At 49.6% G+C, this 27,424-nt stretch overlaps 1 protein-coding gene and 1 long non-coding RNA gene across 5 annotated transcripts; both read left to right on the top strand.

Moving 5' to 3' along the window:
- Positions 1-596: 596 nt before the first annotated feature.
- Positions 597-3,649, top strand: LOC310890887. Its single transcript, XR_014577345.1, has 3 exons — positions 597-2,022; positions 2,456-2,526; positions 3,202-3,649. It is a non-coding gene; the product is annotated as an uncharacterized lncRNA (long non-coding RNA).
- A 3,396-nt stretch (positions 3,650-7,045) lies between these two features.
- Positions 7,046-23,950, top strand: LOC310890882 (uncharacterized protein). 4 transcript variants are annotated; one of them, XM_083853195.1, is made up of 18 exons: positions 7,046-7,457; positions 9,881-10,119; positions 14,656-14,770; positions 15,013-15,186; positions 15,275-15,381; positions 15,860-15,982; positions 16,467-16,615; positions 16,767-16,828; positions 17,717-17,869; positions 18,377-18,549; positions 18,751-18,844; positions 19,463-19,540; positions 19,793-19,902; positions 20,339-20,480; positions 21,403-21,585; positions 21,970-22,208; positions 22,941-23,011; positions 23,686-23,950. In XM_083853195.1, exons 2-17 carry the CDS (start codon positions 9,902-9,904, stop codon positions 22,993-22,995), a joined length of 2,175 nt encoding a protein of 724 aa, XP_083709321.1. In that variant the 5' UTR covers positions 7,046-7,457; positions 9,881-9,901; the 3' UTR covers positions 22,996-23,011; positions 23,686-23,950. The 4 variants fall into 4 exon arrangements, with proteins under 4 accessions (XP_083709321.1, XP_083709320.1, XP_083709319.1 ...); XM_083853194.1 differs by having other exon boundaries at positions 7,046-8,345; XM_083853193.1 differs by having other exon boundaries at positions 7,046-8,345; positions 9,859-10,119.
- The last annotated feature ends 3,474 nt before the right edge of the window (positions 23,951-27,424 follow it).

The raw sequence follows: 27,424 nt of genomic DNA, 5'->3' as shown, positions 1-27,424 counted from the left end.
AGCAGTTGTCATTGTGGGTCAAAATGAACGTGCAGAGCAGTATCTGCAAGGGCACACTGAGGGCAGGCTGCTCTGTGGAGGAAGGACGAGCTGAGAGTCACAGCAAGGATGGCGGGCTCAGTGGCTTCACAGGCCATGGCATAGGTCCACAGCATTTTCCGGGTCTGGCAGGTGGAACTCCACCTGTCTGAAGTTGGCTTTGCCCAAGATCACTTCCAGAGCCCTGTCTTAGGAGTTGAGCCAGTGATGCTTTTGTAACTTACCGCTCACCAGCAGCTGTCTCAACCCGTCTTTCCCTAGCCATGGGCACCCTGAAGTAGAGGTCCAAGAAGTGCTTTTGAGCTGCCGTGGGTGTCTTGTTCAGGTGCATGGAACCCTTGATCTAGATTTCCCCTGGTTACTGAGAGGTGCTGCTAAGGCACACGTGTGCTTTAGAAGGTATTGTAGAAGGAGTCAAGTGCCCTTGTGGTGGCTCATTCTTAGTCCAAAGGCTCGTAGCATTCTCGTGGCTTCACTGCCATTAGAAGAGTTCTCTTAAATGACAGGGAATGGCATTGTGTTTAGGCAGTGTAAAACGAAGATTAAGTTTCCGGGTTTTTGTTTGTTTTTATTTTTTGTTTGTGTTTGTTTTGAGGGATTTTTGTTTGTTCGTTTTCTATCTATTTATAAAAGGCAGGAACCTCCCGAGTGTATTTTTAGAAGGTATAGAAAAGGTGTATTTCTGGGGGAGAAGAGTAAGACAGCATCGCAGCTGGCCTTTGGGACTTAATGGGACATCTGCTATATCCTCCGTATCCTTGCAACCAAACATCAGCTTTGACCTAGAGAGAAAATGCGTTCCTCCAGCAGTTCTGTCAAAGTGGCCTCCTGAGGCACTGTTTCCAAAGCTTTCAGAGTAAGGGCAGGAAGAGTATTTGTTGCTCGTGCCTAGTCCGTTCTGCACTGCAGCGCTTCCCCCCACACACAATAGGCATTCTTTCTGGTGTCTGGGTAGAGGTGTGTTTGATGTCCCATGAGCAGAGGAGCATTTTGGGCAAGAGCGTCCCTAGCAAAAGAACCGAGGAAGGATGGAAACTTGGGGAATCCTGTCAGCAAAGATCTTAAAGCTGTTCTTCCCTTAAAAGACGAGCCTGCCTTTACTTTGCTTTTAATACCGAGTCAGAAGGTGACAAAGACCATCTTGACGCCCTACCCCTTTATGCATTGCTCTCCACAGCTCAATGAACTTTCGCAGCAGCTGGAGATGGAGTCTGGAAAATGCAGGCAGCTAGAAGCACAAAATTGCGACCTGCAAGAAGAGCTGTCTGCTCTGCGTGGGTCTCAGGAAAAAATGGAGAAGAGCAATGGCCAGCTGCAAGAAGAGGTGGCATGCATCAAAGCTCTTCTGAAGACTTACAAGGTGGGTCACAGGCAAAAGCAACAGCATGAGACAGAGATAAGAAAGAGCCTGACAAGGAACAAGTGCTCGGACCAGAAGTCGCAGGTGATGTTTGTATTTGGGGTCTTGCCCCTCATTCTTTCTGTGAGGCGTTGTTCTCCACAGGCACAGAAGTCCCTGTGAATTGTGTATGGAGCCTTTGGAAAAGGCTTACTTTCTCCTCCAGACTAAAATGAATGGTTGACCTGTGGGAGTTTCCGGCTTCTGCCTTCACTGCTGGTGGTAGTGAGGAGGCAAGTGGCCTCCCCTTAGTGAGGCTGGGCCCTTGAAACTGGGTATGTGTGACTGATGGGGGGATGGTTCTCTTCTTCTTTGTGGTGATGGAAATTTCATTATCTGCTTCAGACACAGGCAGCCTCTCCAGACGTGCAAGAACTGACAAGATCCCCTCCTTGCACTTCGCTGGGAAAGAGCCCAAAGCACAGAAGCAGAGATGCTGACTCTGAAGAGGAGGATGTTAGGGAAAAGACACCACAAGATCATACTTTTCCATATGAGTCCATGCAGGAAAGACTGGAAAATTACAGGTACTACTATCTGGAGGAAGTAAACCTCAGAAGATGCCTACAAAAGGACCTCAAAAGGTATGTCTGGACGTTTTTTGGAGTGAGAGTAAGATGCTGCTTTTTCCCTGTACATTTTCTTCCCAACATCCCTTTTTTTTGTCTGGTCAGCATTATGTCAGTAAATATGCCTAAAAAGGCATATTGATAAAAGACTCCTCTGCAAACCTTCCTCTTTTTTAGAACTGCCTTCATAATGCTTCAGTGTTCCCGCAGTGCCATCACTGGTCGTGGCATTACAAAAGCATTTTTGAAGTTGGCATCGTCTTAACATGTGGTCTTCTGGCCACTCTGATAATGTGTTCCTCATTGTAACGTTCTCTGCGATATAAGGCAGAGAAGCGAAATTGCCTGTCCTATTGTCCTGTCTGCAAACATGAATGCTTGAATAATATGGGCCTTCTAGAGAGCAGAATCTCTGAATCTGCTGATTCAATCTCTCTGAATTTTTCAGAACTCGTCAGAAACTAGCTGAAGTCAAAGCTCAGCTCCACCAGAAGCACCACTGAAGCCTGCGTGGCTAAGGTCAGCATTCATACATGTTATTCTCAACCCCTCTTAAAGCATATCTGTGAGCAAGCTTACGCTTCTGAGCCTCAAGTTAGAATCCCTTTGTGGTTCCAAAACACACCTTCTTTATGCTAAAACAACTGCTAAGCATCAGAAGAGTACACAACTGTATGGGGGCGGGCTGAAGACCTCTGGTCATTGCGGGGTGTGCAAAATACAGAGTGCCCTTCTTCTTCTGCAAAGCCGTAAGGGAAAGAGTGAAGGGAAAGAAAGGGAGAATAGACAAAATAACCGTACAAATGGTAATAGGAGAACAGGCACCAGACAAAGACATGCCGCACTGAAGGCTGCGTTAGGGCCTGGTTGCAGCAAGAAGATGTTTGCCTTTTCAAAGGCAGATCCTTTTCAACGTTTTCAAGGTGAATGCGGAAGCTGTATTTTAGGAGTAGTGTTCCAAAGAATGCCCAGTTTGAATGCTTAGAGAGTAGGGACACTTGAGGATGAAGAGGGCTGCAGAGGACTAGAGTCTAACACTGATGAGCAAGAGTCATTTGCAGGTTCCCTCACAACGTTCTGTGTGTAGCCTGTGGTATTTCCTTCACTAACTTCTGGAATACTGGTAATTGGAGGTGAAAAGGTGTTCCTGCCTTGTGCATTTTCTTCTTATTGTGTGTTTCCCTGTTTTCACAGTTGGATATCATTACTGATCAGATGAAGGCGGAGCAGACAAAGTCCCAGTCCAGAAAACAAGCCATAGTTCTACCAAGATGGAAGATGACTGCCAACACTTGCCTTCTGCCCCGTAATTCGGGCAGTTTCCAGGCCGTGAGCAAAAGCAGCCATTGCCCCCACCACGCTGGCAAGAACGCAGCGGTTCTGTGCAGATAACAGCCTGCCTTTAATTCCAAGTTCTGTCGCCCGCCTTGGCATTTAATAAACCATGTCACGTAGTGTGGGTCTTTGTCTGTTCCCTTCTCCCTTACGGACTTTGCTTCTCCTCTCCCATGCCCATGTGACTGTTCCCTCTGATTCCTTCTGCTCGTCTCTCTTACTGACCAGGAGCATCCTGTGAACATCAAATGTATTATTTCCGTTGTGGGAAGCAGACCAACCCTCTTGCAGATGTGTCCTGTGAGTTACACAGTACCAAGGAAAACTCCTGGGTGAACTAGGGACAAGGGCTTGGGATGGAAAAAGGGAGAATACACAAAGACAGAGGTGCCATTTGCCTCTTGTGGCTGGAAATGGTTCCCTTGCAAAAGGGATAGCCCACGACAAGCGGGGGACCTCAACCACACTGTCCATGAGGCTGGCAGAGAGCTTTAATGCTGCGGCCAGATTTCTGAATGCAGGGGAAATGATTTGTAGGCTTCAAACCAGCATCCTCTGAGCAAGATGTTCTCCTGGGAAGAAGACCCGGGCTCCCCCGTATAAAGAGATCTTCTGCCACTCATCTGGCAAATTCAGGGAGGGCTGAAGGCAGAGGAAAACACCACCTGCGCACCCACTCCATCCAGCAATTGCCCCAATCCCCTGAAGTCCCTTTTGATAGTCTCCAGGCTTCTCTCAGCAATTTCATCACTGCCACCCTGAATTCCCACTAATGGGTAATAATCGGAGGGGGGCTAACGAGGTCAGGAAGTTTCCTGGTAATGTCCTTGACCCGAGCCCCAGGTAGGCTGCAGACTTCCCTACGGGTAGGGTCGAGCTGACATATGGGGCCCTCTGTTCCCTTCAGAAGGGAGTCGCCTACAACCATTACCCTTCTTTCCTTCTTGTTGGAGGAAGTCTTGAGGCGTGGAGTCAACTTGCTGGGTCCTTGCGGCTCCCTTGACTGCCTCCAGCGGCCTCGATGCGGAAAATCGCCTGCCCGCCGCGATCCACTCTCCGCAACAGCACGCGACTGCCTTGGACTGCAAACCTCTACGGAGGGAGCAAAAGAAGGGGGCAGGGGGAAGTTCTCATTCCCTGTGAAGGAGTTACTTTGCAAGACCCCTTGTTTGCCTATGGAGTGACTGTGGGACACACCTCTGTGGTGGTTTTACTCAGGTGGGCAGCTGAGCTCCATCACAACCGCTCACTCACTCCCACTCCTCAAAGGGAAAAGGGGGAGAAAATACGATGAAAAGGGCTCAAGGGTTGAGACAAGAACAGGGAGTTCACTCAACAGTTATTGTGAAGGGCAAAACAAACTCAGAGTATGGAAATTAGTAAAATCTATTGGCTATTACTTACTAACAAGCCAGAGAAGTGAGAAACAAAGGAAAGAAACCAAAGCCAACTTCGTCCCACCCAACCTCTTCCACCTCCTCCCCCTGAGCGGCACGGGGGAATGGGGGCTGCGGTCAGTCTGAAGCCAGGGATAGAAGAATGGGGGCTTGCTTAATCATGTTAATGATTAATGATTAAAGGATTTATCTGTGAAAGCAACACACTTGACGCTCAGGACGTATGTCTTGACACTGAGCAAGGTGTTTTCCACTTTGAAATTCATCCAAATACTAGTCAAAAGACTGTGCTTATTTATTGGTCAAGGCTGTGTGTGTTTAAGAACTGCTTGTGCTTTTGCAGAAGTAGATAAGGAGAATATTACTCTCCCTAGCAAAAATCATTCTAACTTTTGTATCTGTAACTTTGTTAGAATTGTCGGGTGTGATTTTTATATTTGGCACCAGTGGTATCCCACCAGTTGATCAAGTCTAACAATACAATATAAACAAGGTGCTGGTCATCACTGGTGGGACACAATCTTCGGGTGGTCACCAACGGCAAATGGCATTCTCAATACATTGTGTCACCCGATCATAGTCATATTGACCTTAGTTGGTATGAGTCTTGTATTGTATGTAATTATACTACTCTGGAACTGGAGAATGTTATACCGCATAGCCATGCTGACTTCTTTGTTGCACGTCCATGGTATGGCATTAAGTGATCAGTACCAAGTTGGGAATCTTTGCTGCGAGTAAAAGAATTTACTAATCTTCTAGAAAGGGGGGACTGAAGCCAGGGATAGAAGATCGGGGGCTTGCTTGATCGTATTAATGATTTCTAAATAAAACAATTGTAATTATTAAAGCCAGGAATGAAAGAAAGGGGGCTTGCTTAATCGCTTTAAAATAGATATTGCTGCGTGTCTTTGCTTACTGCTGTGCAAATTAATCGAAACAAGGAGTCTTGGGGCCCCTCACAGAAGATGTTTCCTGACAAAAATGGGGAACCTGTCTCAAAAACCAGCTGAGACCGACCTTGTGGTTTGGACAAGAGCCAAGGGGCAGCTGAGTCTGTACAAAGGCACGGGGTCAACTAGTGGTGATGAAGAGGAGTTATCGGACTTCATTCCCACGACCCCCCGACGACCACCACCAGAAGGCACTGCGCAGGCGCAGATGGGAGGAGTTTATGGAAATGACTTCTTGGAGCTAATTTTAATACAAAGCGGGGATAGGTTAGGCATACGCATAAGCGTATTGGGAAACTTCATGCATATGTAACTTTTTACTGCATATAACCAAAGCAAGTTGCCGCGTTAAGGTGCGCGTGCCTTTGGGGGCTATCCCGCATGTGACCGGCGCCAAGATAAACCACATACCTACTTTATAACTTATTTGTGTTGAGTTATAGTCTTCTTCCATGAACCAAGTCCCTGATGCTTTGTCTCCACCGCTCCTTCACGGTCACTCTCTGCCCCAGCTCCACGTGGGGTCCCTCCCATGAGATGCCATCCTTCCAGAACTGAGCAGGACTGCTGCCCACAGGCAGCAACTCTTCAAGAACTGCTCCCACATGGCTCCGTACCATGGGGTCCGTCCGTCAGGAGCAAACTTCTCCAGCACGAGTCCCACACGGGCGGCAGCTCCCCCCAGAACCCCTGCTCCTGCGTGGGCTCCTCTCCACGGGCTGCAGCTCCGGCCCGGGGCCTGCTCCTGCGGGGGCTCTCCATGGGCCGCAGCCTCCTCCAGGCCACATCCACCTGCTCCACCGGGGGCTCCTCCACGGGCTGCAGCGTGGAGATCTGCTCCGTGTGGGACCCATGGGCTGCAGGGGAACAGCCTGCTCCATCGGGGGCCTCTCTCCACAGGCCGCAGGGGAACTTCAGCTCTGGCACCTGCAGCACCTCCTGCCCTCTTTCTGCACTGAGCTTGGTGTCTGCAGGGCTGGTTCTCACTCCTCCCTCTCCCAGCTGATGTTGTTCCACAGTTTTGTTTGTTTGTTTGTCTTCCCTTTCTTAAATATGCTTTCACAGATGCACAAACAGCAATTTTTGGCTCATCTCTGGCCAGCATCAGGTCCCTTTGGAGCCAGCGGAATCTGGCCCTTATCTAACATGGGCATCTTCTGGACTCTTCTCACAGAGGCTACCCCTGCAGCGCCCTGCAGATAAAACCTTGCTATGTAAACCCAATACTCCTATAGGAAGAGATCTTCTGCCATTCCTCTGGCAAATTCTGGGAGGGCCCTCTGCACCCAGACGGTCTGGAGCACGGGGACACCTTCAGCCGCTGTCACCAACCCAGCGACAGCACTGTGGCAGCACAAGTGAAGAATGGCCCCGCAGGAGCTGGATGTCAGGGGGGACCTGTCCGCCCCCGGGAGGCGGCGTCTGCCCCTTCCTCTTCCTCCCGAAGCCGAAAATCTTCTTCATGCCGAGGTGGGGGGGCGGCATTTAGGGACAGGCAACCGGCGGCGCTTCCCCCGGCTCCGCGCCCTGCCCGCCCGCCGCGGGGCGGCTCTCCGCATGCGCAGCCCGGCCGCGGCCGCCTCCATTTTGTGATAGCGCCGCGGGGGCTCCGCTCAACGGCTGCTGCGGCAGCGGCGTGCGGAGGGGGTTAATTGTGGGGCCGCTGATGAGCTTAATGAGCATGTCACAGTGTAAGGAGAGGGGGTTGGGGGATCTTCTTCAGTAATAGGTAGGGAAGAGTGGCGAAACCTTGCAGTAAGAAAGTGTAAGTTGTGAGTAGTGCCGTGGTACGGTTGGTGCGACGTCATCTGTCTCGGGGGACGTTACCCAAGGTGGCCAAGCCTGGCAGCACTCCTCCCTGTGCTTACGAGCTGCTTCGTGCGTCTGAGTGTGTGAAAAGTGAAGAGATGGCAATCAAAACCTAATTATAGCGTGCATATTTTCTTATCGTTAGCAGTGAAAATATTTAGTATAGTACCACTTCCAGGGGAGGAGATACAGCCCTCTGAAATACTTTCTTCTCTTTCATCACTAATAACAGTATAGCTATTAAAGCCTTAATTTTCCTTTCTAGGATGAGTCTTCACGGTTTTATCAAGCGTATTTGCTTCTGGCAGTATTGCTCTCTTTGACCAAACTGGTTGATGTACCAGCCACTTCTATCAGTTGCTTATTAGCAGTGCTCTGTTGTTTCAGACCTGATCTGTAGAAGGAAGAGCTAAAATAATAATAATTAAAAAAAAAAAAACTTTTGTTGAAACTTCAGCCAAGTAAATCCAGCTTGTAAAACATAATTCTATGAGCAGCTATTTTGAGAGCATCTCCTTAATTAGCACAACCATTTAATGGAGAAATGGAGAACAAAATGCATTTTTAGCTAGGTGTATCTGTTTTCTTCCAGATACCTTAGAAGAATTGGTAGAATTTTATTTATGAGATGGTAATATAGAGTAAACACAATCCATCCCAGTGCTCTTCCCTGGAGGAAGTGTTTTTTCTCAAGTTCTTTTTCAAGTGGCAGCATGCTCAGCCATAAAAGCATCTGGTTTGCAGCATAGTCCCCAGCAGAGACAGAGGCACTATGCTCCCTGCCAAATATCGCGTGTTTCAGAATGGGATCAATAAAAACTGATTGCAGAGGCAGCTCTAATGGGTAAGGACCGTGGTAGGTAGTTGGGCTGAAATTTACAGTTTTATGCTTTGAAGTTAGGGTCTTCTGATGGGGCCTGTGAATACAGATAGCCATTTAGGCACAACAGGAACAGTTCATTATTAGCTGAAAAGGTTGCAAAATGAATTACTAGAAGCTGTTACTAAACCAACTATCAGGTTTCTGTATTTGTGTTTTTTTCCCCTTTTTGTTAATATTATGTCTTTAGTCTCTTTGTATGGATGATGCTGAAGATACTAAATTTAAAATTAGTTTCAATCCATTTCTGTTTTTAATTTCTTTTAGATAATTATATTTATTTATTTATTAGATACTGGTATTTCATGATGTATTTCTTCATCCTCTCAATGCGTTCTACTTAGCTAATCTGTAGCTTTCTCTGAGCACCATCTAGTAAATGCTGTTTCTATTCGTGGCTGCATGAGGCGATTCATTCCTGTTCTGATACCCAGTACAAGATGCATGTACCACAGGAAGATTTCCAAATAGGGCTTAAGTGTTGTGTAAGCTTTGGCGCTTGAGTTAGTCCATTGAATGACTAACTTTCCTTTGACGTGATTCGCTACAGCTAGCTAATTTAGCTCACAGTCTTGCGTAGATCTGAGGTACATAATGGCAGTCAAATTCTCTGTTTCCAGTCTTTATCCTCCCCCAGTACACAATGACAGCGTGTATTTTGTTTACCAACAAGTAAAAACTGCAGTAAAGACTTGCTGGGCTGATAACTATGTGCTGCTCATCATCTGGTGATTTGCTACACCTGCTTTGCAACTCCTGCGTTTATGGGGGGGGGGTACAACTCAGAAAAGCTATCTGGGCAGTTTGTGTTTTTCTGCATTGCATGCCCTGGGTCTTTGAAGAGAATGAGGTAGTTACATGCATGCTGCAGGTAGAGACTGTAACAGCTTCAGCTCTGTCTAGGTGGAGAGCTGGAGCTGTGGTGGTGCTCCTGGTGTGCCACTCATAGAGAGAACCCTGTGTAGCCCGTGGATATGCTGAGTGCAGCAGCGGTTTTGCTTGTTCCCAGTCCACTCTAACACCATGGCACTGTATCCCATGCACACAGTCTGTTAATCCTCAGCAAGATTAACAGCTACCTTTCTGTTGACAAAGCAGAATGGATGTCTTTAAGCTTCCTCTAAGTGAGGAACAAGAAATGTTTCTTTGCTTTCAATACAGTAAGAGATTTTTGTGTAAGAGAAGACCCTAGCATATTCAGAACCACATAGATTCATTGTATTAACGACAGTTTAGAAAAAACTCAGGTAGGCCTGTGCATATTACATCTATATACAATTATCAAAAAGGACTCTTAAGTGTGTTATTGTGGATCCAAGTACATCATAATTGGATTTGTTAAGTTTAGCTACATTTTTAGCTTATAAAAAAAAAAAAAAAACTTCAACTGTTCACAAATTATAAACCATAAGAAAGTGAAAAATGTTTGCTAAAAGTGGGATTGTAATGTGTTGAGAACTGATTTCAATTCCCAAAGGAAATTCCATTATTTGCTTCAGACACGGGCAGCCTCCCCAGACATGCAAGAACTGACGAGATCCACTCCTTGTGCTTTGCTAAGAAGGAAGCTAAAGCACAGAAGCAGAGATGCTGACTCTGAAGAGGAGGATGGAGGGAAAAAGACACCACAAGAGCATACTTTTCCAAATGAGTCCATTCAGGCAAAACTGGAAAGGTACAAGCGCTACTATCTGGAGGAACAAAAGCTTAGAATAGCTCTAGAAAATGACCTGCAAAGGTATGTCCAGACTGGGTTTTGGAGTGAGAGCAAGGTGCTGCTTTTTCCTTGTACGTTCTCCTCCTAAAATCCCTCTTGTATACCTGGTCAACATTACGTCAGTAAATATGCCTATAATTGCATAGTCACTCTCTGCCTCTGCTCCACGTGGGGTTCCTCCCACAGGATGCCGTCCTTCCCAAAATGAGCCTGCGGGGGCTGCCCACAGGCAGCAGCTCTTCAAGAACTGCTCCAACGTGGGTCCGTACCATGGGGTCCATCCCCCAGGAGCAAACTGCTCCAGCACAAGTCCCCCACGGGCAGCAGCTCCCCCCAGACCCCCTGCTCCTGCATGGGCTCCTCTCCACGGGCTGCAGCTCTGGCCCGGGGCCTGCTCCTGCGGGGGCTCTCCATGGGCCGCAGCCTCCTCCAGGCCACATCCACCTGCTCCACCGGGGGCTCCTCCACGGGCTGCAGCGTGGAGATCTGCTCCGTGTGGGACCCATGGGCTGCAGGGGGACAGCCTGCTCCACCAGGGGCCTCTCCATAGGCCACAGGGGAACTTCAGCTCTGGCACCTGCAGCACCTCCTGCCCTCCTTCTGCACTGAGCTTGGTGTCTGTACGTTAGCTTTCATAAAGACACATAATCCACAAAGTGATTATGTGAAGGTGCTTTTATTAGCCGCCGGAAGTTAAGGGCATGCCTGCCCAAATCTAACTTCGTCCGATTTGTTCACTCAGTTCTTTTTTATCTCCTAAAATATTACATATGCATTAAGTGTCACAACAGATCTATGCATATTCATTTCCTAGCTCCACCTAGACCCGCTTTGTATGCTAATTATCTTATCACTCCTTCTGCGCTTGCGTATTACTCTCTGGTGGTCGTCCGGGTGGCCGTCGGGATGAAGTAAGTTGTATTCATCAGAGTAGAACTTTTTAACCTTTTCTTCTTACTCTCCCAGCTGCTGTTGTTCCACAGTTTTGTTTGTTTGTCTTCCCTTTCTTAAATATGCTTTCACAGATGCACAAACAGCAATTTTTGGCTCATCTCTGGCCAGCATCAGGTCCCTTTGGAGCCAACGGAATCTGGCCCTTATCTAACATGGGCATCTTCTGGACTCTTCTCACAGAGGCTACCCCTGCAGCACCCTGCAAATAAAACCTTGCTATGTAAACCCAATACTCCTATAGGAAGAGATCTTCTGCCATTCCTCTGGCAAATTCGGGGAGGGCCCTCTGCACCCAGACGGTCTGGAGCACGGGGACACCTTCAGCCGCTGTCACCAACCCAGCGACAGCACTGTGGCAGCACAAGTGAAGAATGGCCCCGCAGGAGCTGGACGTCAGGGGGGACCTGTCCCTGGATGTGGGTACGGTGCTGCCCTGTGCCCGGGAGAGTGTCGGGGTGAGCTAGGACAGCTGCCAGATCAACCACAGCCATGCGGAAGTAATGCTGTGCCCCTGCCAGCGGCGGGAATTAGAGGGAACGGTCAAATGAGTAGGGGAGGGGAGAAGCAAAGCCCCGAAGGGAGAAGAAGACAAAGACCTGCACTACATGACATGGTTTGTTAAATACCAAGGAGGGTGACAGAACTTGGAATTAAAGGCAGGCTGTTATCTGCACAGAACCGCCGCATTCATGCCAGCATGGCGGGGCCAATGACTGCTCTTGCTCACTGCCTGGAAACTGCCCGAATTACAGGGCAGAAGGCAAGTGCTCGCAGTCTACTGCCATCTTGGTAGAACTATGGCTTGTTTTCTGGACTGGGACTTCGTCTGCTCCACCTTCATCTGATCAGTAATAATGTTCAGCTGTGAAAATAGGGAAACGCACAATAAGAGGGGAATGCTTAAGGAAGGAACACGTTTTCACCTCCAACTACAAGCATTTCAGAAGTTAGTGAAGGAAATACCACAGGCTACACACAGAACATCTAAAGGGAACCTGCAAATGACTCTTGCTCATCAGTGACTCTTGCTACAAAAAGACTCTTGCTACAGGCTTGGGGGAGAGTGGCTCAAGAGCTGTGCAGAGGAAAAGGATCTGGGGGTGTTGGTCGATGCTCGCCTGAACGTGAGCCAGCAGTGTGCCCAGGTGTCCAAGAAGGCCAACGGCATCCTGGCTTGTATCAGGAAAAGTGTAGCCAGCAGCACCAGGGAGGTGATTTTTCCCCTGTACTCTGCTCTGGTGAGGCTGCACCTTGAGTACTGTGTTCAGCTTTGGGCTCCTCAGTGCAAGAAGGACATCAAGGCCCTGGAACGTGTCCAGAAAAGGGCTATAAAGCTGGAGAGACCTCAGGGGAGACCTTATTGCTGTCTACAACTACCTGAAAGGAAGGTGTGGGGAGCTGGGGGTCCACCTCTTCTCTCAGGTAACTAGTGACAGGATTGGAGGGAATGGCCTCAAGTTGCACCAGGGGAGGATAAGGTTATAAATGAGGAGACATTTCTTCTCAGAAAGAGCAGTCAGACATTGGAGCTGGTTGCCCAGGGAGGTGGTGGCGTCACCGTCCCTGGAGGTGTTCAAGGAAAGGTTGGACCTGGCGCTTAGGGACGTGGGTTAGTGAGTGACATTGGTAGTAGGGTGATGGTTGGACCAGTGATCTTGAAGGTCTCTTCCAGCCTTAATGATTCTATGATTCTATGATTCTGTACCAGTGCAGAGAACAACAGTATATGGGCTGCCGCAGGGAATGTTAACTCCATCCCAGACAGACCCAGTACAACTGGGGCAGGTGCCAGCTCAACCATGGCCACAGGGAAGTAATGCAGTGCCCCTGCCAGCCAGGCACGTTCTCGATGCCTCCTGAGGAGCCCTGCCCCATCGCATGGCCCGAGATCCCCATCCACGCTGCGGAAGAACGTCAACTGAGGCACAAAGAGCTCTTAAGGCAGGAGCCAGAAAGTGCCGCAGTCACTGCTGGACTGTGGGGGGGTGTGGCCCTCCAACTTAAGAGGACACTTGTGACGCCCCTGGTGATGCCCATTGTGACACAATGTGCCACCATCGCTGAGACGCAGTGTATGTGCACCCCTGCCAGCAGGAGTGCTCAGTGCTGTTGCCTCTGCTGTGGGAGCAACAGCGCTGCCCTGGCTGGGAGCCTCGGTGCGTCCCTGCCCTGCCTGGGAGCACCAGGCCACAGCCGCTGCTCGGGGCTCGGCTCCCCTGCCCCTGCGCCTGTCCGTGTCGGACCCAAGCAGGGCCCGCAGGGCTCTGGTGGCCCCAGGTGGGCTTGTGCCCACATCCTTGCTGCAGCATGCAGAGGCTCCTGGGGCTCCTCCACCGGGGCCAGGAGCATCCGATGCCCAGCAGCACTTCCCTGTCCAGAGACAGCGATGCCCACCAGCTGCCAGAGGAGGGCCTGCACGGGCTGCACCGCGCGGCCGCCCGTGGCGACCTGGCCCGGCTGAGGCGGCACTGGTGGCTGAAGAAACGAGGCAAAAACCGTCGAGACCAGGCAAAGCGGTGAGGGGCTGGGGGGTGCGCTTAAAGGCTTGGGGTGGGATCGCTCTCCCGTGGCGTGCGAGCTTCAGCCTGGTGCCGCTGCGTACGCGGCTCTGGCACCAACCCTCCTTCTGCAGCAGGTGTCAGCAAGAGCTGAGGCGATGGAGGGCTGAGGCTGGGCGTTGTCCGGCCAGGCAGCCTCTCGCCCTGAAGTCAGTGGCACTGGACATAGTCGGGAGCACATGCTCCTACCAGCCCTTGGCAAAGCCTTCAGCCCCGTGCAGAGAGACGGCTGAAGCCCAGGGCAGAGTCAGGAGCACGGCAGCAAGGGCACCGCCTCCTCTGGAACCCTGGGTCAGAGCTTATGGGTGTGACCCGTTCAGTGACAAACTGGATCTGATTGATACAGCAGTGCGCGACGGGTTAAGAAGAAGGTTACTCAGAGGCATAGAGTGGTAACCAGGCTAGAGTAAGAGAAAGTGGGAACCACTAAGGAGGAGTTGTTAGGCTCGGACGGGCCTATAGAGGGCTACGCGTGATCAAAAGGAATGCACCAACCAGAAGTCTGTAACTATGTTTGCCAGCCACGTGCAGCGCGTGGAGGGGCTCAGAAAAACTATGTAAGATCTGGCATTGGGACAATAAAGGGTCTCCATTTCTCGACTATCTTGGAGCCCGTGTCGTCATTCCCTTCAAGAGCTGGTCACTGAGAGGGCTTTTCCCTCTCAGCTGGCAGAGGGGAACAATCCAGCTTTGCTTGGAATTGCTGGGGCGGCTCGAGCGCTGCTTGAAGGGTGTGCTGCCGACCGCCACTGCCCTGTCCTCTCCCTGTGGGGTTGTTTAGCAGCCGCTCGGGCATTAGCAGTTCTCTCCTGTCCTGTGGGTGATCAGCGTCAGGGCATTCAGCGCCCTTCTGCCGCTCGAGTGATTGTGGAAAAACTTGGAGACTTACACTGACTTCGCACTCTTCATGGAGTTCCACAGCCTCCAAAGCTTACGTTCTGCTTGGCATTGGCAAGTGGAGACTTGTGGCCCTGCGCGTGTTCCACAGCCAGAAGTGATTTGGGGCATTGCCTGCCTGTGGAAAGCTAATTTATTTTGGTTTTAGGACACCGCTGCACCTTGCTTGTGCGAACGGCCATGCAGACGTTGTTCGATTCCTGGTGCAAGAGAAGTGCCTGCTGAACCTTTTTGACAACACTGGCAGATCGCCACTCATGATGGTATGTGGAACACGTTACTCTGCTCTAAGTGGGGCTTTATCAATTGTGCTTCCAATGACAAGTGTCTTGCCGCATTCTTCACACCGACCTGTAGAGAAACATGAAAGTTGTAATCGGCACGTAATAGGCGTACACTAGCTCATCTCGGAAGACGCTCTTATCTTCCAGCACTGGGAAGCTGCTGTAGCTGTGACAGAGTGAAACACGGCACAAGTCCTTCCTTTTCTTTGTGTTGTTTGCAGGCAGTGGAGAGCCAGCATGAAGAATGCGTGGCGATTCTGCTAGAGCACCGTGCCGACCCAAACCTGGAAGGTTACAGAGGCAAGTCTGCCCTTCACCTGGCTGCCGCAGCTCCTAACACGTCTGTAGCAGAGATGTTAGTTGAGCATGGTGCACACCTTGAAGCAAAGGACTGTGTAAGTTTTGAATCTGGGCAGCACTGCTCTTTGGGAAAGGCACTTAATTCGTCTGGGTTGTTCTGACGGGGATTCTTTATCCTTTCAGGAGAGAAATACCCCGCTTCTTCTTGCCATCTCCAGCCATCATAAAGAGATGGTAAAGTTTCTTCTTCAAAAAGGAGCGAATGTGTGTGCTCGAAATTTCTTTGGAAGGTGAGGCATTGCTCCAAAGTGCATGTGGCTCTCCTTAGCATTGTCACTGGAATGAACAGGAGAAGGAGAGTCAGTGTTGTCCAAGGGACAATGGGCACCAAGTGAAACAAGAGGCCTTCCCACAGCTGCTTAGGAGAAACCCTCTCAGCATGAGGAAGGTTAATCAGGGGAGCAGGTGGCACCAGGGGTTTGAGCAGCCTCCATCCTATGAGGCTTTGAAGAGCAGAGTGGAAGAAGCCTTGAGCAACGTGCTCTGGCCTCGTGGCTGAGTCTGCTCTGGGGAGGCGGCTGGCCAGGAGCTGTCTGGAGGTGCCTTCCAGCCTCAGTCCTCCAGCACTCCCCTGTGTGTGGCTTTGCTTTCCCTGTGCTTGTAGGAATCGGGGAGGGAATTGTTTGGGGAGGAAACAGGGATTAGAATAACAACAACACAGAGCCTGCAAATGCTGCTATGTTTCATACCATCTTTTGGATGCTTTAGGACTGCTCTTATGCTTGCCGCTTCTGCTGGGGAAACGGATGTAATAGAGCTACTTCTTTCCTACGGTGCCAACATTGCTTGCGATACGGCTGTGGATTATGCTCTCCGGTCGGGACATTCTGAGTGAGTGTTTTGTACGTCACTGTTAGAGCGGCTGAGTTGTCAGAGTGTCCGTGCTGATTTGTCACCCTTTGTGATAGATGCACAAAGGCTTAACGATATCTTCAGACCTTTCTTGAAGCTGGGCTCGGTGATGTCTTCTCATAAATCACCTTCCCAAGTCAAGAGAGGATTTGGAAGTAGAGGAGAACTTCCACCCACAAGGCTTTCTTAGAAATCCCGCTTGTGTTGCTAAGCCCAGTTCCGCTCCACTGACCAGGAAAGAGGCACCTTTTCTTTCAGTGGGGATCTTACCAGTGTCCCTTTAGATAAACCCTCAAAGAGATCCCTGGTGGTGTAGCAGGTCCACCATCATGGGGAGACTGACACCGCACACAGACAGTTCTGAACTGGTTCCAAGTCAGTTGCTGTCCTAGGCAAGAGCAAGGATACTAGGCAAGGATGTTTTGGATCTGACTGCCTGTATGTTCTCTCTATCTGCGTGTAGCCTTTGCAAGAAACTGGTAGAACATGCACGCTGTGAAAAGACGGGAGAAGCTTCTGCTGGCGCTGCACAAGACACAGCAGTCCCCAGCAGATTCTGCTCTCCGAGGACTGAGCGCTTTGCACTGGCCACACTTGCTTTGGATGGAGAAGGTAGGATCCTGAAGTGTGGAAGAGCTGATGAGGACAACTAATGTGGCCTGATGTCAGACCGCTTCCCGTATTTGGGGGCAGGGCTTGACTGGCAGGGAAAAGCAGAGTGCCAGGAATGCTCACACTGTCTCGCTTCGTCCATCCCTTGTAGGTGCCCTGCCAGCTGTAGGAGCAGAGCAGGAGGAAGAGGCTGAATTGCCCTGGGATCGCAAGGTACTTTCTGTGAAGGACCCACTGGGCTCCCATTTGGCTCGCTTACTTTGGGGCAAGTTTACCTCTGGGCTCGCTTACCTCTGTTGCTGCCTCTGCCACTTGTTTGTGACTGGGGCCCTTGAACTACTTGTGCTCCAGCCCAGCTGTTCAGTTTGCGCTGGGTTGGTGAAACTGCTGGGAGAACTGGGTCTCGCTGCAGCTGGCCTTTCAGTTAGAGTTCCAGTCTAGGGAAAGCATGTTCTACATAATGAAGCAGCAAAGATTATTCCTGCTGCTTAAAATCTTCTGAGCTTCTCAAAGGGGCTGGCCGGGAGTGGACTGTTGCTTTTCACCATACTTCACCAGTGCTCCGGTAACCTTTATGTGGCAATTCTTAACGCCAACAACGAAGAGATACCAGAGAATAGCATTGAGGGCTTGCAGCTCTGCTTTCAGCGTGCATTCCTTGGCCGCGAGCATGTTCTCAGAAGCAGCAGGGAGATTCCAGGCCATGCTTAAGCTCTGGCAGAACGAAGTCTGGCTTCTGCTTTACAACTGCTGAAATGCCATTGGAGGCAACAATAGTTCTGCAGATTCCATTCTCCACTGCCCGCCTTTTTGCGTAGGTAGAAAGCCCCTGCCCAGTCTCTCAGGCTATGTTCCAAGAAGAGAAAAAACGTTAAGCCTTCCCTCTGTTTTAAGAAACAGAAACCCTCACAAAGAGCTGCTGATAGTTGAGGCTAAGAAAGATGGAGAGAGGTCCCCAGCTGTGCCTGGTGGTGGTGCACTTCCAATCCTTTGTTTCAGTCAGAAGACTGACCTAGTTGTAGAACCTAATGAGTAAAAGCACAGCTCATATTCCCATGTTCTCACTGACTTTGTCATGCTCACGGAACACCATTTCTTTAGGATCAAGACAGACAGCTGCAGCTTGAGCTTCCTGGTGCTCCTGAAAGTCTGTCCGTGTCAGAAGCCCCACCTGAAGCTACTGAGAGCCAGCTCAGTGACACTGAGAAAGACGCAGAGTGCTTGCAAGAGGAATTGGAGATGGTTAAAGCTAAGGTATGGAAAGGCTGCACTATAGGGATAAATCCAAGGGTGGTTGTCCTTTCTCTTCCCTTCTTCCCCCTCTCTGCTGGTGACCAACACAACGGGCCCTTTGGGGAGCTTTTCACAAGCTGGAGGGACAAAGCAGTGCGTTAGGAGGCACCTTCCAGGGGGTAGGTTTGACCAGAGCAGTTTGCGCTTTCTCAAAACTTGGGTGTGCTCTGAGACACAGAGGGTGCGGCACCACTTGGGTGTGCTCTGACAACGGTTGTAAATTTTTTTTCATGTCTCTGTGTTGGGACCAGCATTGGCAGTGTCTGTGCCAGAGTCGCAGACAAAGCAGGCTGAGTTTTGTGCCAGCGTTCAGGAAATTCTGTAGAAAATCTACAGAGCTATAGGAGAGGGGTTAGTACAAAATGCAGTGAAGTAACATGCATGGGGGTTTGAGAGTGGAAGCAGTCAATTTCCCTCCCTAAAGACTAGGCTGACCACCATGGATTGATTCTTCCTTTGGTTTTGCAGGTGGAGGCATCGGAACAAGCGTGTATTGAGTCTGAGGTCTGGGTAAAATACCTGGAGACTGTACTGGAGGATAAGAAGAGAGAAGCAGCAGCTTCTTCCCAGAAAGTGCAAGGCTTTCTGGAGCCATCCTTTGGAACTGGAGCTCTCCAAAAGCTGGAAGAATGCATGCAAGGGTAGGCAGGGTAGTAAGACAGAGGGGCGAGACGCTGCTTTCTGGGACTGTGTGAACGCGAGGGAATTGCCTCGTCACATCACAGAAAGTTAATACAGGATTTGGAAAGAAGCCTTTGCTTTAGCTTATGTTCTTGCACACTGTTCTTTCCAACTGTGTGCTCTTGTGGAGTTCCCCAATAAGGCCTGTATTTCTCTTTCAGACTCAAAGCTGGAAGTGACAGATTGGAAGCCACAATCCAGCAACAAAGCAGACTGATTGAAGCCCTTCAGAGACACCAGCAAGCCTCTGCCTCAGTAAGTCAGTGATAAACTTCCCTCTTCCCTGTGAGCTCCTGCGCCTAGCTAAGTAGTTCTGTGGGGACAAAGTAAGATGAGATTTTTCTGCCAAGCTTAGGGGAGCCGAGTTCTTGACCAGCTGTGCTGACTGTAAGCTGCTCTGAAAATCCTGCCGGTCTGTTCCCCAGCTTTCTGGTTTTGAGAGTTTTCCCATGATACTACGGCAAGTCCTACAACACCAGGAAGTTCTTAGCACTAGAAAAAATAAGGGTTCACTGGAATGCACTGGTCTAGGTATTTTCTGCTTTAGACCAGTGGTGATATTGAAGATCTCAGGCTGCACTTGAGATATTCCTCCTGCGTGAGAGGTGGTAGTCAAGTTTGCACAATGCTGCACAGCCCCGACCTGACATGCCGCGCTGTGGCTAATAAAGCAGTTCCTCTTGGCGTAAAGGAGGGGCTTTCATCTGTGGCCTCTGTGAAGCAAATGATTCTTCTTGTCTGCCTGGGGAGGAGGGAGGTGAACATGAGCCCTGTACTCTACTGAGACTGGCAGGAGGGGAAGAGCGGCAGAGAGGTGTGAGGCAGGAAAGTTGCACGCAGCATGACTTTTCGCTTCTTTTTGTGCTTCTGTAGGCTCGTAATCACCCGGAGGACTTGGTAACTGCCTTTCAGTCAGCACAGACAACCGCAGACGGGCATCCACACCAGCAGGTATGGGAACGCTTTCTGTGAATGACTATTTTAGTCTTTGAATACCTGCTGGGCAGGTAGTGGGTGAAAAGACCAGGGGAGCCCTGGGAAACCCTCCTGCTTTTATGGCAGGGCACGTTCAAGGGAAGGGGAAGCCCTGCTACTCCTGCTTCCCCAGTACTGCTACCGAGTTCTGCCTAGGCTATCTGCACATACCACATGTAGATGCTGTCCCTGTGCTGGTTCTACCATGTATCGTTTCTGTTTTGAAAGCATCAGTGTCAGAGAACAGAAGAGAAGCTGGTCGAGTTGAAATGCCCAGTCGAAGTGCGCCTCGAGCAGGAAATGAAAAGCAACAGCGAACTGCGGAGAGAATGTCGCAGGTATGGCTTGTTAGCACTTTAAAGAGAGATCCCATAGAGTAGAAATCAAGCTTCATGGAGGCTGAATGTAAAAATAGGTGAGGGTAACTGTCTGTGAGCAAATTCAAGCCTCACGCTAGGTCTTACAAGGCTCTTCTGTACACGTGCCTATGGTTTTACAGAGCTGCCAAAAGAACTTCAAGTGCAGGTTGCCCTGCAATTCTCCTGGGAGGGCAGGAAGTCCCTTCTCCATTTATTCCTCCGTTCAGGTGCAAGGTGGACCCTCCAAGTGATCTGTGGCACTGGAATGCTGTTTTTTCTCAGTAACTCCTGGTCTGTCAAGCGTGTTAAAGAAGAAGCAAGGCTTCTCTATGCTGTTTATGTCTGAGAATGTGAAACAGGCTGGTAGTTCCTTCACCTCCTACCTCAATGTTTTCTTGACTAATTTGCTGCACAGGTTAAGGAGGCTTCTGAACGGAGCTCTGCAGAAACTAAGAGAATATGAGGCCAGAGAAAGAGAGCCCCAGTTCACTACTGCAAGAGACATGATGAGCAGCTGCTCTGAAGGGGCCAGTGAAGCTGATAAATTAACAGCAAAGGTGAGCTCTGGATTCTGCAGGATTTTGTGGTTTCTTTTTTTGTCTGTTAATGTCCATACCTCTGTTGTTCTTTTCTATGCTCCTTCTTGTATTGTGAGATGTCTGTTCTCTACTTGATGCTCCTTCTGTTGTCATACATAGCAGGTATTGCAGAAGGAGTCAAGTGCCCTTGTGGTGGCTCATTCTTAGTCCAAAGGCTCGTAGCGTTCTCGTGGCTTCACTGCCATTAGAAGAGTTCTCTTAAATGACAGGGAATGGCATTGTGTTTAGGCAGTGTAAAATGAAGATTAAGTTTCCGGGTTTTTGTTTGTTTTTATTTTTTGTTTGTGTTTGTTTTGAGGGATTTTTGTTTGTTCATTTTCTATCTATTTATAAAAGGCAGGAACGTCCCGAGTGTATTTTTAGAAGGTGTAGAAAAGGTGTATTTCTGGGGGAGAAGACTAAGACAGCATCGCAGCTGGCCTTTGGGACTTAATGGGACATCTGCTATATCCTCCGTATCCTTGCAACCAAACATCAGCTTTGACCTAGAGAGAAAATGCGTTCCTCCAGCAGTTCTGTCAAAGTGGCCTCCTGAGGCACTGTTTCCAAAGCTTTCAGAGTAAGGGCAGGAAGAGTATTTGTTGCTCGTGCCTAGTCCGTTCTGCACTGCAGCGCTTCCCCCCACACACAATAGGCATTCTTTCTGGTGTCTGGGTAGAGGTGTGTTTGATGTCCCATGAGCAGAGGAGCATTTTGGGCAAGAGCGTCCCTAGCAAAAGAACCGAGGAAGGATGGAAACTTGGGGAATCCTGTCAGCAAAGATCTTAAAGCTGTTCTTCTCTTAAAAGACGAGCCTGCCTTTACTTTGCTTTTAATACCGAGTCAGAAGGTGACAAAGACCATCTTGACGCCCTACCCCTTTATGCATTGCTCTCCACAGCTCAATGAACTTTCGCAGCAGCTGGAGATGGAGTCTGGAAAATGCAGGCAGCTAGAAGCACAAAATTGCGACCTGCAAGAAGAGCTGTCTGCTCTGCGTGGGTCTCAGGAAAAAATGGAGAAGAGCAATGGCCAGCTGCAAGAAGAGGTGGCATGCATCAAAGCTCTTCTGAAGACTTACAAGGTGGGTCACAGGCAAAAGCAACAGCATGAGACAGAGATAAGAAAGAGCCTGACAAGGAACAAGTGCTCGGACCAGAAGTCGCAGGTGATGTTTGTATTTGGGGTCTTGCCCCTCATTCTTTCTGTGAGGCGCTGTTCTCCACAGGCACAGAAGTCCCTGTGAAATGTGTATGGAGCCTTTGGAAAAGGCTTACTTTCTCCTTCAGACTAAAATGAATGGTTGACCTGTGGGAGTTTCCGGCTTCTGCCTTCACTGCTGGTGGTAGTGAGGAGGCAAGTGGCCTCCCCTGAGTGAGGCTGGGCCCTTGAAACTGGGTATGTGTGACTGATGGGGGGATGGTTCTCTTCTTCTTTGTGGTGATGGAAATTTCATTATCTGCTTCAGACACGGGCAGCCTCTCCAGACATGCAAGAGCTGACAAGATCCCCTCCTTGTGCTTCTCTGAGAAAGAACCTAAAGCACAGAAGCAGAGGTGCTGACTCTGAAGAGGAGGATGGAGGGAGAAAGACACCACAAGAGCATACTTTTCCAGATGAGTCCATTCAGGCAAAACTGGAAAGGTACAAGAGCTACTATCTGGAGGAACAAAAGCTCAGAGAAGGTCTAGAAAATGACTTGCAAAGGTATGTCCAGACTGGGTTTTGGAGTGAAAGCAAGATGCTGCTTTTTCCTTGTACGTTCTCCTCCTAAAATCCCTCTTGTATACCTGACCAACATTACGTCAGTAAATATGCCTATAGTCACTCTCATAGTCACTCTCTGCCTGGGGCCTGCTCCTGCGGGGGCTCTCCATGGGCCGCAGCCTCCTCCAGGCCACATCCACCTGCTCCACCGGGGGCTCCTCCACAGGCTGCAGCATGGAGATCCTGGACTCTTCTCACAGAGGCCAACCCTGCAGCCCGTTACAGCCAAAACCTTGCCACGTACACCCAGTACAGCGATGTAAGGCAGAAAAGAGGAACTGCATGTCCTATTGTCATGACAACAAACTAAGAATGCTTAAAGAAGTAGGAGCCTTCTAGATAGTAGAATCTGATTCTGTGAAGTCTACGGCTTTGGCTGCCATTTCAGCAGCATGTCTGAGATTTGAGATTTCCTTAGGCAGGGGAGGATATCCCTGACTCTTTATGCAGGTGATGCATCTTCCAGAAGAAGCCACATAAATACACAGCATTGGCGGTACTTTTCCACAATGGATGCAAGCTCTCCAAAAACCTCAAATCAAATGATGTTTTTGTGTTTAGATGCCATTAATCCCTTCCACTCTCAGAAGTCGAATGTTGGTCAAAGACCTGGAGAGTAGCTTTGCCAAACTGTAACCAAATATAATTCTTGCATGCATCTGACTTTTTCAGAGCTCGTCAGCGTCTAGACGAAAACAACGCTAAGCTCCACCGGAAGCACCACTGAAGCCTGCGTGGCTCAGGTCAGCATTCATAAATGTTATTCTCAACCCCTCTTAAAGCATATCTGTGAGCAAGCTTACGCTTCTGAGCCTCAAGTTAGAATCCCTTTGTGGTTCCAAAACACACCTTCTTTATGCTAAAACAACTGCTAAGCATCAGAAGAGTACACAACTGTATGGGGGCGGGCTGAAGACCTCTGGTCATTGGGGGGTGTGCAAAATACAGAGTGCCCTTCTTCTTCTGCAAAGCCGTAAGGGAAAGAGTGAAGGGAAAGAAAGGGAGAATAGACAAAATAACCGTACAAATGGTAATAGGAGAACAGGCACCAGACAAAGACATGCCGCACTGAAGGCTGCGTTAGGGCCTGGTTGCAGCAGGAAGATGTTTGCCTTTTCAAAGGCAGATCCTTTTCAACGTTTTCAAGGTGAATGCGGAAGCTGTATTTTAGGAGTAGTGTTCCAAAGAATGCCCAGTTTGAATGCTTAGAGAGTAGGGACACTTGAGGATGAAGAGGGCTGCAGAGGACTAAGTCTAACACTGATGAGCAAGAGTCATTTGCAGGTTCCCTCACAACGTTCTGTGTGTAGCCTGTGGTATTTCCTTCACTAACTTCTGGAATACTGGTAATTGGAGGTGAAAAGGTGTTCCTGCCTTGTGCATTTTCTTCTTATTGTGTGTTTCCCTGTTTTCACAGCTGGATATCATTACTGATCAGATGAAGGTGGAGCAGACAAAGTCCCAGTCCAGAAAACAAGCCATAGTTCTACCTAGATGGAAGATGACTGCCAACACTTGCCTTCTGCCCCCTAATTTGGGCAGTTTCCAGGCCGTGAGCAAAAGCAGCCATTGCCCCCACCACGCTGGTAAGAACGCAGCGGTTCTGTGCAGATAACAGCCTGCCTTTAATTCCAAGTTCTGTCGCCCGCCTTGGCATTTAATAAACCATGTCATGTAGTGTGGGTCTTTGTCTGTTCCCTTCTCCCTTACGGACTTTGCTTCTCCTCTCCCATGCCCATGTGACTGTTCCCTCTGATTCCTTCTGCTCGTCTCTCTTACTGACCAGGAGCATCCTGTGAACATCAAATGTATTTTTTCCGTTGTGGGAAGCAGACCAACCCTCTTGCAGATGTGTCCTGTGAGTTACACAGTACCAAGGGAAACTCCTGGGTGAACTAGGGACAAGGGCTTGGGATGGAAAAAGGGAGAATACACAAAGACAGAGGTGTCATTTGCCTCTTGTGGCTGGAAATGGTTCCCTTGCAAAAGGGATAGCCCACGACAAGCGGGGGACCTCAACCACACTGTCCATGAGGCTGGCAGAGAGCTTTAATGCTGCGGCCAGATTTCTGAATGCAGGGGAAATGATTTGTAGGCTTCAAACCAGCATCCTCTGAGACCCGGGCTCTCCCATATAAAGAGATCTTCTGCCACTCATCTGGCAAATTCAGGGAGGGCTGAAGGCAGAGGAAAACACCACCTGCGCACCCACTCCATCCAGCAATTGCCCCAATCCCCTGAAGTCCCTTTTGATAGTCTCCAGGCTTCTCTCAGCAGTTTCATCACTGCCACCCTGAATTCTCACTAATGGGTAATAATCGGAGGGGGGCTAACGAGGTCAGGAAGTTTCCTGGTAATGTCCTTGACCCGAGCCCCAGGTAGGCTGCAGACTTCCCTACGGGTAGGGTCGAGCTGACATATGGGGCCCTCTGTTCCCTTCAGAAGGGAGTCGCCTACAACCATTACCCTTCTTTCCTTCTTGTTGGAGGAAGTCTTGAGGCGTGGAGTCAACTTGCTGGGTCCTTGCGGCTCCCTTGACTGCCTCCAGCGGCCTCGATGCGGAAAATCGCCTGCCCGCCGCGATCCACTCTCCGCAACAGCACGCGACTGCCTTGGACTGCAAACCTCTACGGAGGGAGCAAAAGAAGGGGGCAGGGGGAAGTTCTCATTCCCTGTGAAGGAGTTACTTTGCAAGACCCCTTGTTTGCCTATGGAGTGACTGTGGGACACACCTCTGTGGTGGTTTTACTCAGGTGGGCAGCTGAGCTCCATCACAACCGCTCACTCACTCCCACTCCTCAAAGGGAAAAGGGGGAGAAAATACGATGAAAAGGGCTCAAGGGTTGAGACAAGAACAGGGAGTTCACTCAACAGCTATTGTGAAGGGCAAAACAAACTCAGAGTATGGAAATTAGTAAAATCTATTGGCTGTTACTTAGTAACAAGCCAGAGAAGTGAGAAACAAAGGAAAGAAACCAAAGCCAACTTCGTCCCACCCAACCTCTTCCACCTCCTCCCCCTGAGCGGCACGGGGGAATGGGGGCTGCGGTCAGTCTGAAGCCAGGGATAGAAGAATGGGGGCTTGCTTAATCATATTAATGATTAATGATTAAAGGATTTATCTGTGAAAGCAACACACTTGACGCTCAGGACGTATGTCTTGACACTGAGCAAGGTGTTTTCCACTTTGAAATTCATCCAAATACTAGTCAAAAGACTGTGCTTATATATTGGTCAAGGCTGTGTGTGTTTAAGAACTGCTTGTGCTTTTGCAGAAGTAGATAAGGAGAATATTACTCTCCCTAGCAAAAATCATTCTAACTTTTGTATTTGTAACTTTGTTAGAATTGTCGGGTGTGATTTTTATATTTGGCACCAGTGGTATCCCACCAGTTGATCAAGTCTAACAATACAATATAAACAAGGTGCTGGTCATCACTGGTGAGACACAATCTTCGGGTGGTCACCAACGGCAAATGGCATTCTCAATACATTGTGTCACCCGATCATAGTCATATTGACCTTAGTTGGTATGAGTCTTGTATTGTATGTAATTATACTACTCTGGAACTGGAGAATGTTATACCGCATAGCCATGCTGACTTCTTTGTTGCACGTCCATGGTATGGCATTAAGTGATCAGTACCAAGTTGGGAATCTTTGCTGCGAGTAAAAGAATTTACTAATCTTCTAGAAAGGGGGGACTGAAGCCAGGGATAGAAGAACGCGGGCTTGCTTGATCGTATTAATGATTTCTAAATAAAACAATTGTAATTATTAAAGCCAGGAATGAAAGAAAGGGGGCTTGCTTAATCGCTTTAAAATAGATATTGCTGCGTGTCTTTGCTTACTGCTGTGCAAATTAATCGAAACAAGGAGTCTTGGGGCCCCTCACAGAAGATGTTTCCTGACAAAAATGGGGAACCTGTCTCAAAAACCAGCTGAGACCGACCTTGTGGTTTGGACAAGAGCCAAGGGGCAGCTGAGTCTGTACAAAGGCACGGGGTCAACTAGTGGTGATGAAGAGGAGTTATCGGACTTCATTCCCACGACCCCCCGACGACCACCACCAGAAGGCACTGCGCAGGCGCAGATGGGAGGAGTTTATGGAAACGACTTCTTGGAGCTAATTTTAATACAAAGCGGGGATAAGTTAGGCATACGCATAAGCGTATTGGGAAACTTCATGCATATGTAACTTTTTACTGCATATAACCAAAGCAAGTTGCCGCGTTAAGGTGCGCGTGCCTTTGGGGGCTATCCCGCATGTGACCGGCGCCAAGATAAACCACATACCTACTTTATAACTTATTTGTGTTGAGTTATAGTCTTCTTCCATGAACCAAGTCCCTGATGCTTTGTCTCCACCGCTCCTTCACGGTCACTCTCTGCCCCAGCTCCACGTGGGGTCCCTCCCATGAGATGCCATCCTTCCAGAACTGAGCAGGACTGCTGCCCACAGGCAGCAACTCTTCAAGAACTGCTCCCACATGGCTCCGTACCATGGGGTCCGTCCGTCAGGAGCAAACTGCTCCAGCATGAGTCCCACACGGGCGGCAGCTCCCCCCAGAACCCCTGCTCCTGCGTGGGCTCCTCTCCACGGGCTGCAGCTCCGGCCCGGGGCCTGCTCCTGCGGGGGCTCTCCATGGGCCGCAGCCTCCTCCAGGCCACATCCACCTGCTCCACCGGGGGCTCCTCCACGGGCTGCAGCGTGGAGATCTGCTCCGTGTGGGACCCATGGGCTGCAGGGGAACAGCCTGCTCCATCGGGGGCCTCTCTCCACAGGCCGCAGGGGAACTTCAGCTCTGGCACCTGCAGCACCTCCTGCCCTCTTTCTGCACTGAGCTTGGTGTCTGCAGGGCTGGTTCTCACTCCTCCCTCTCCCAGCTGATGTTGTTCCACAGTTTTGTTTGTTTGTTTGTCTTCCCTTTCTTAAATATGCTTTCACAGATGCACAAACAGCAATTTTTGGCTCATCTCTGGCCAGCATCAGGTCCCTTTGGAGCCAGCGGAATCTGGCCCTTATCTAACATGGGCATCTTCTGGACTCTTCTCACAGAGGCTACCCCTGCAGCGCCCTGCAGATAAAACCTTGCTATGTAAACCCAATACTCCTATAGGAAGAGATCTTCTGCCATTCCTCTGGCAAATTCGGG

Source organism: Anser anser, assembly GCF_964211835.1.
Source record: "Anser anser genome assembly, contig: HAP1_SCAFFOLD_232, whole genome shotgun sequence".
NCBI classification, from domain to species: Eukaryota; Metazoa; Chordata; class Aves; order Anseriformes; family Anatidae; genus Anser; species Anser anser.
Note: the sequence above shows the minus strand (reverse complement) of the source record. Positions and strands in the feature narration are given on the sequence as shown.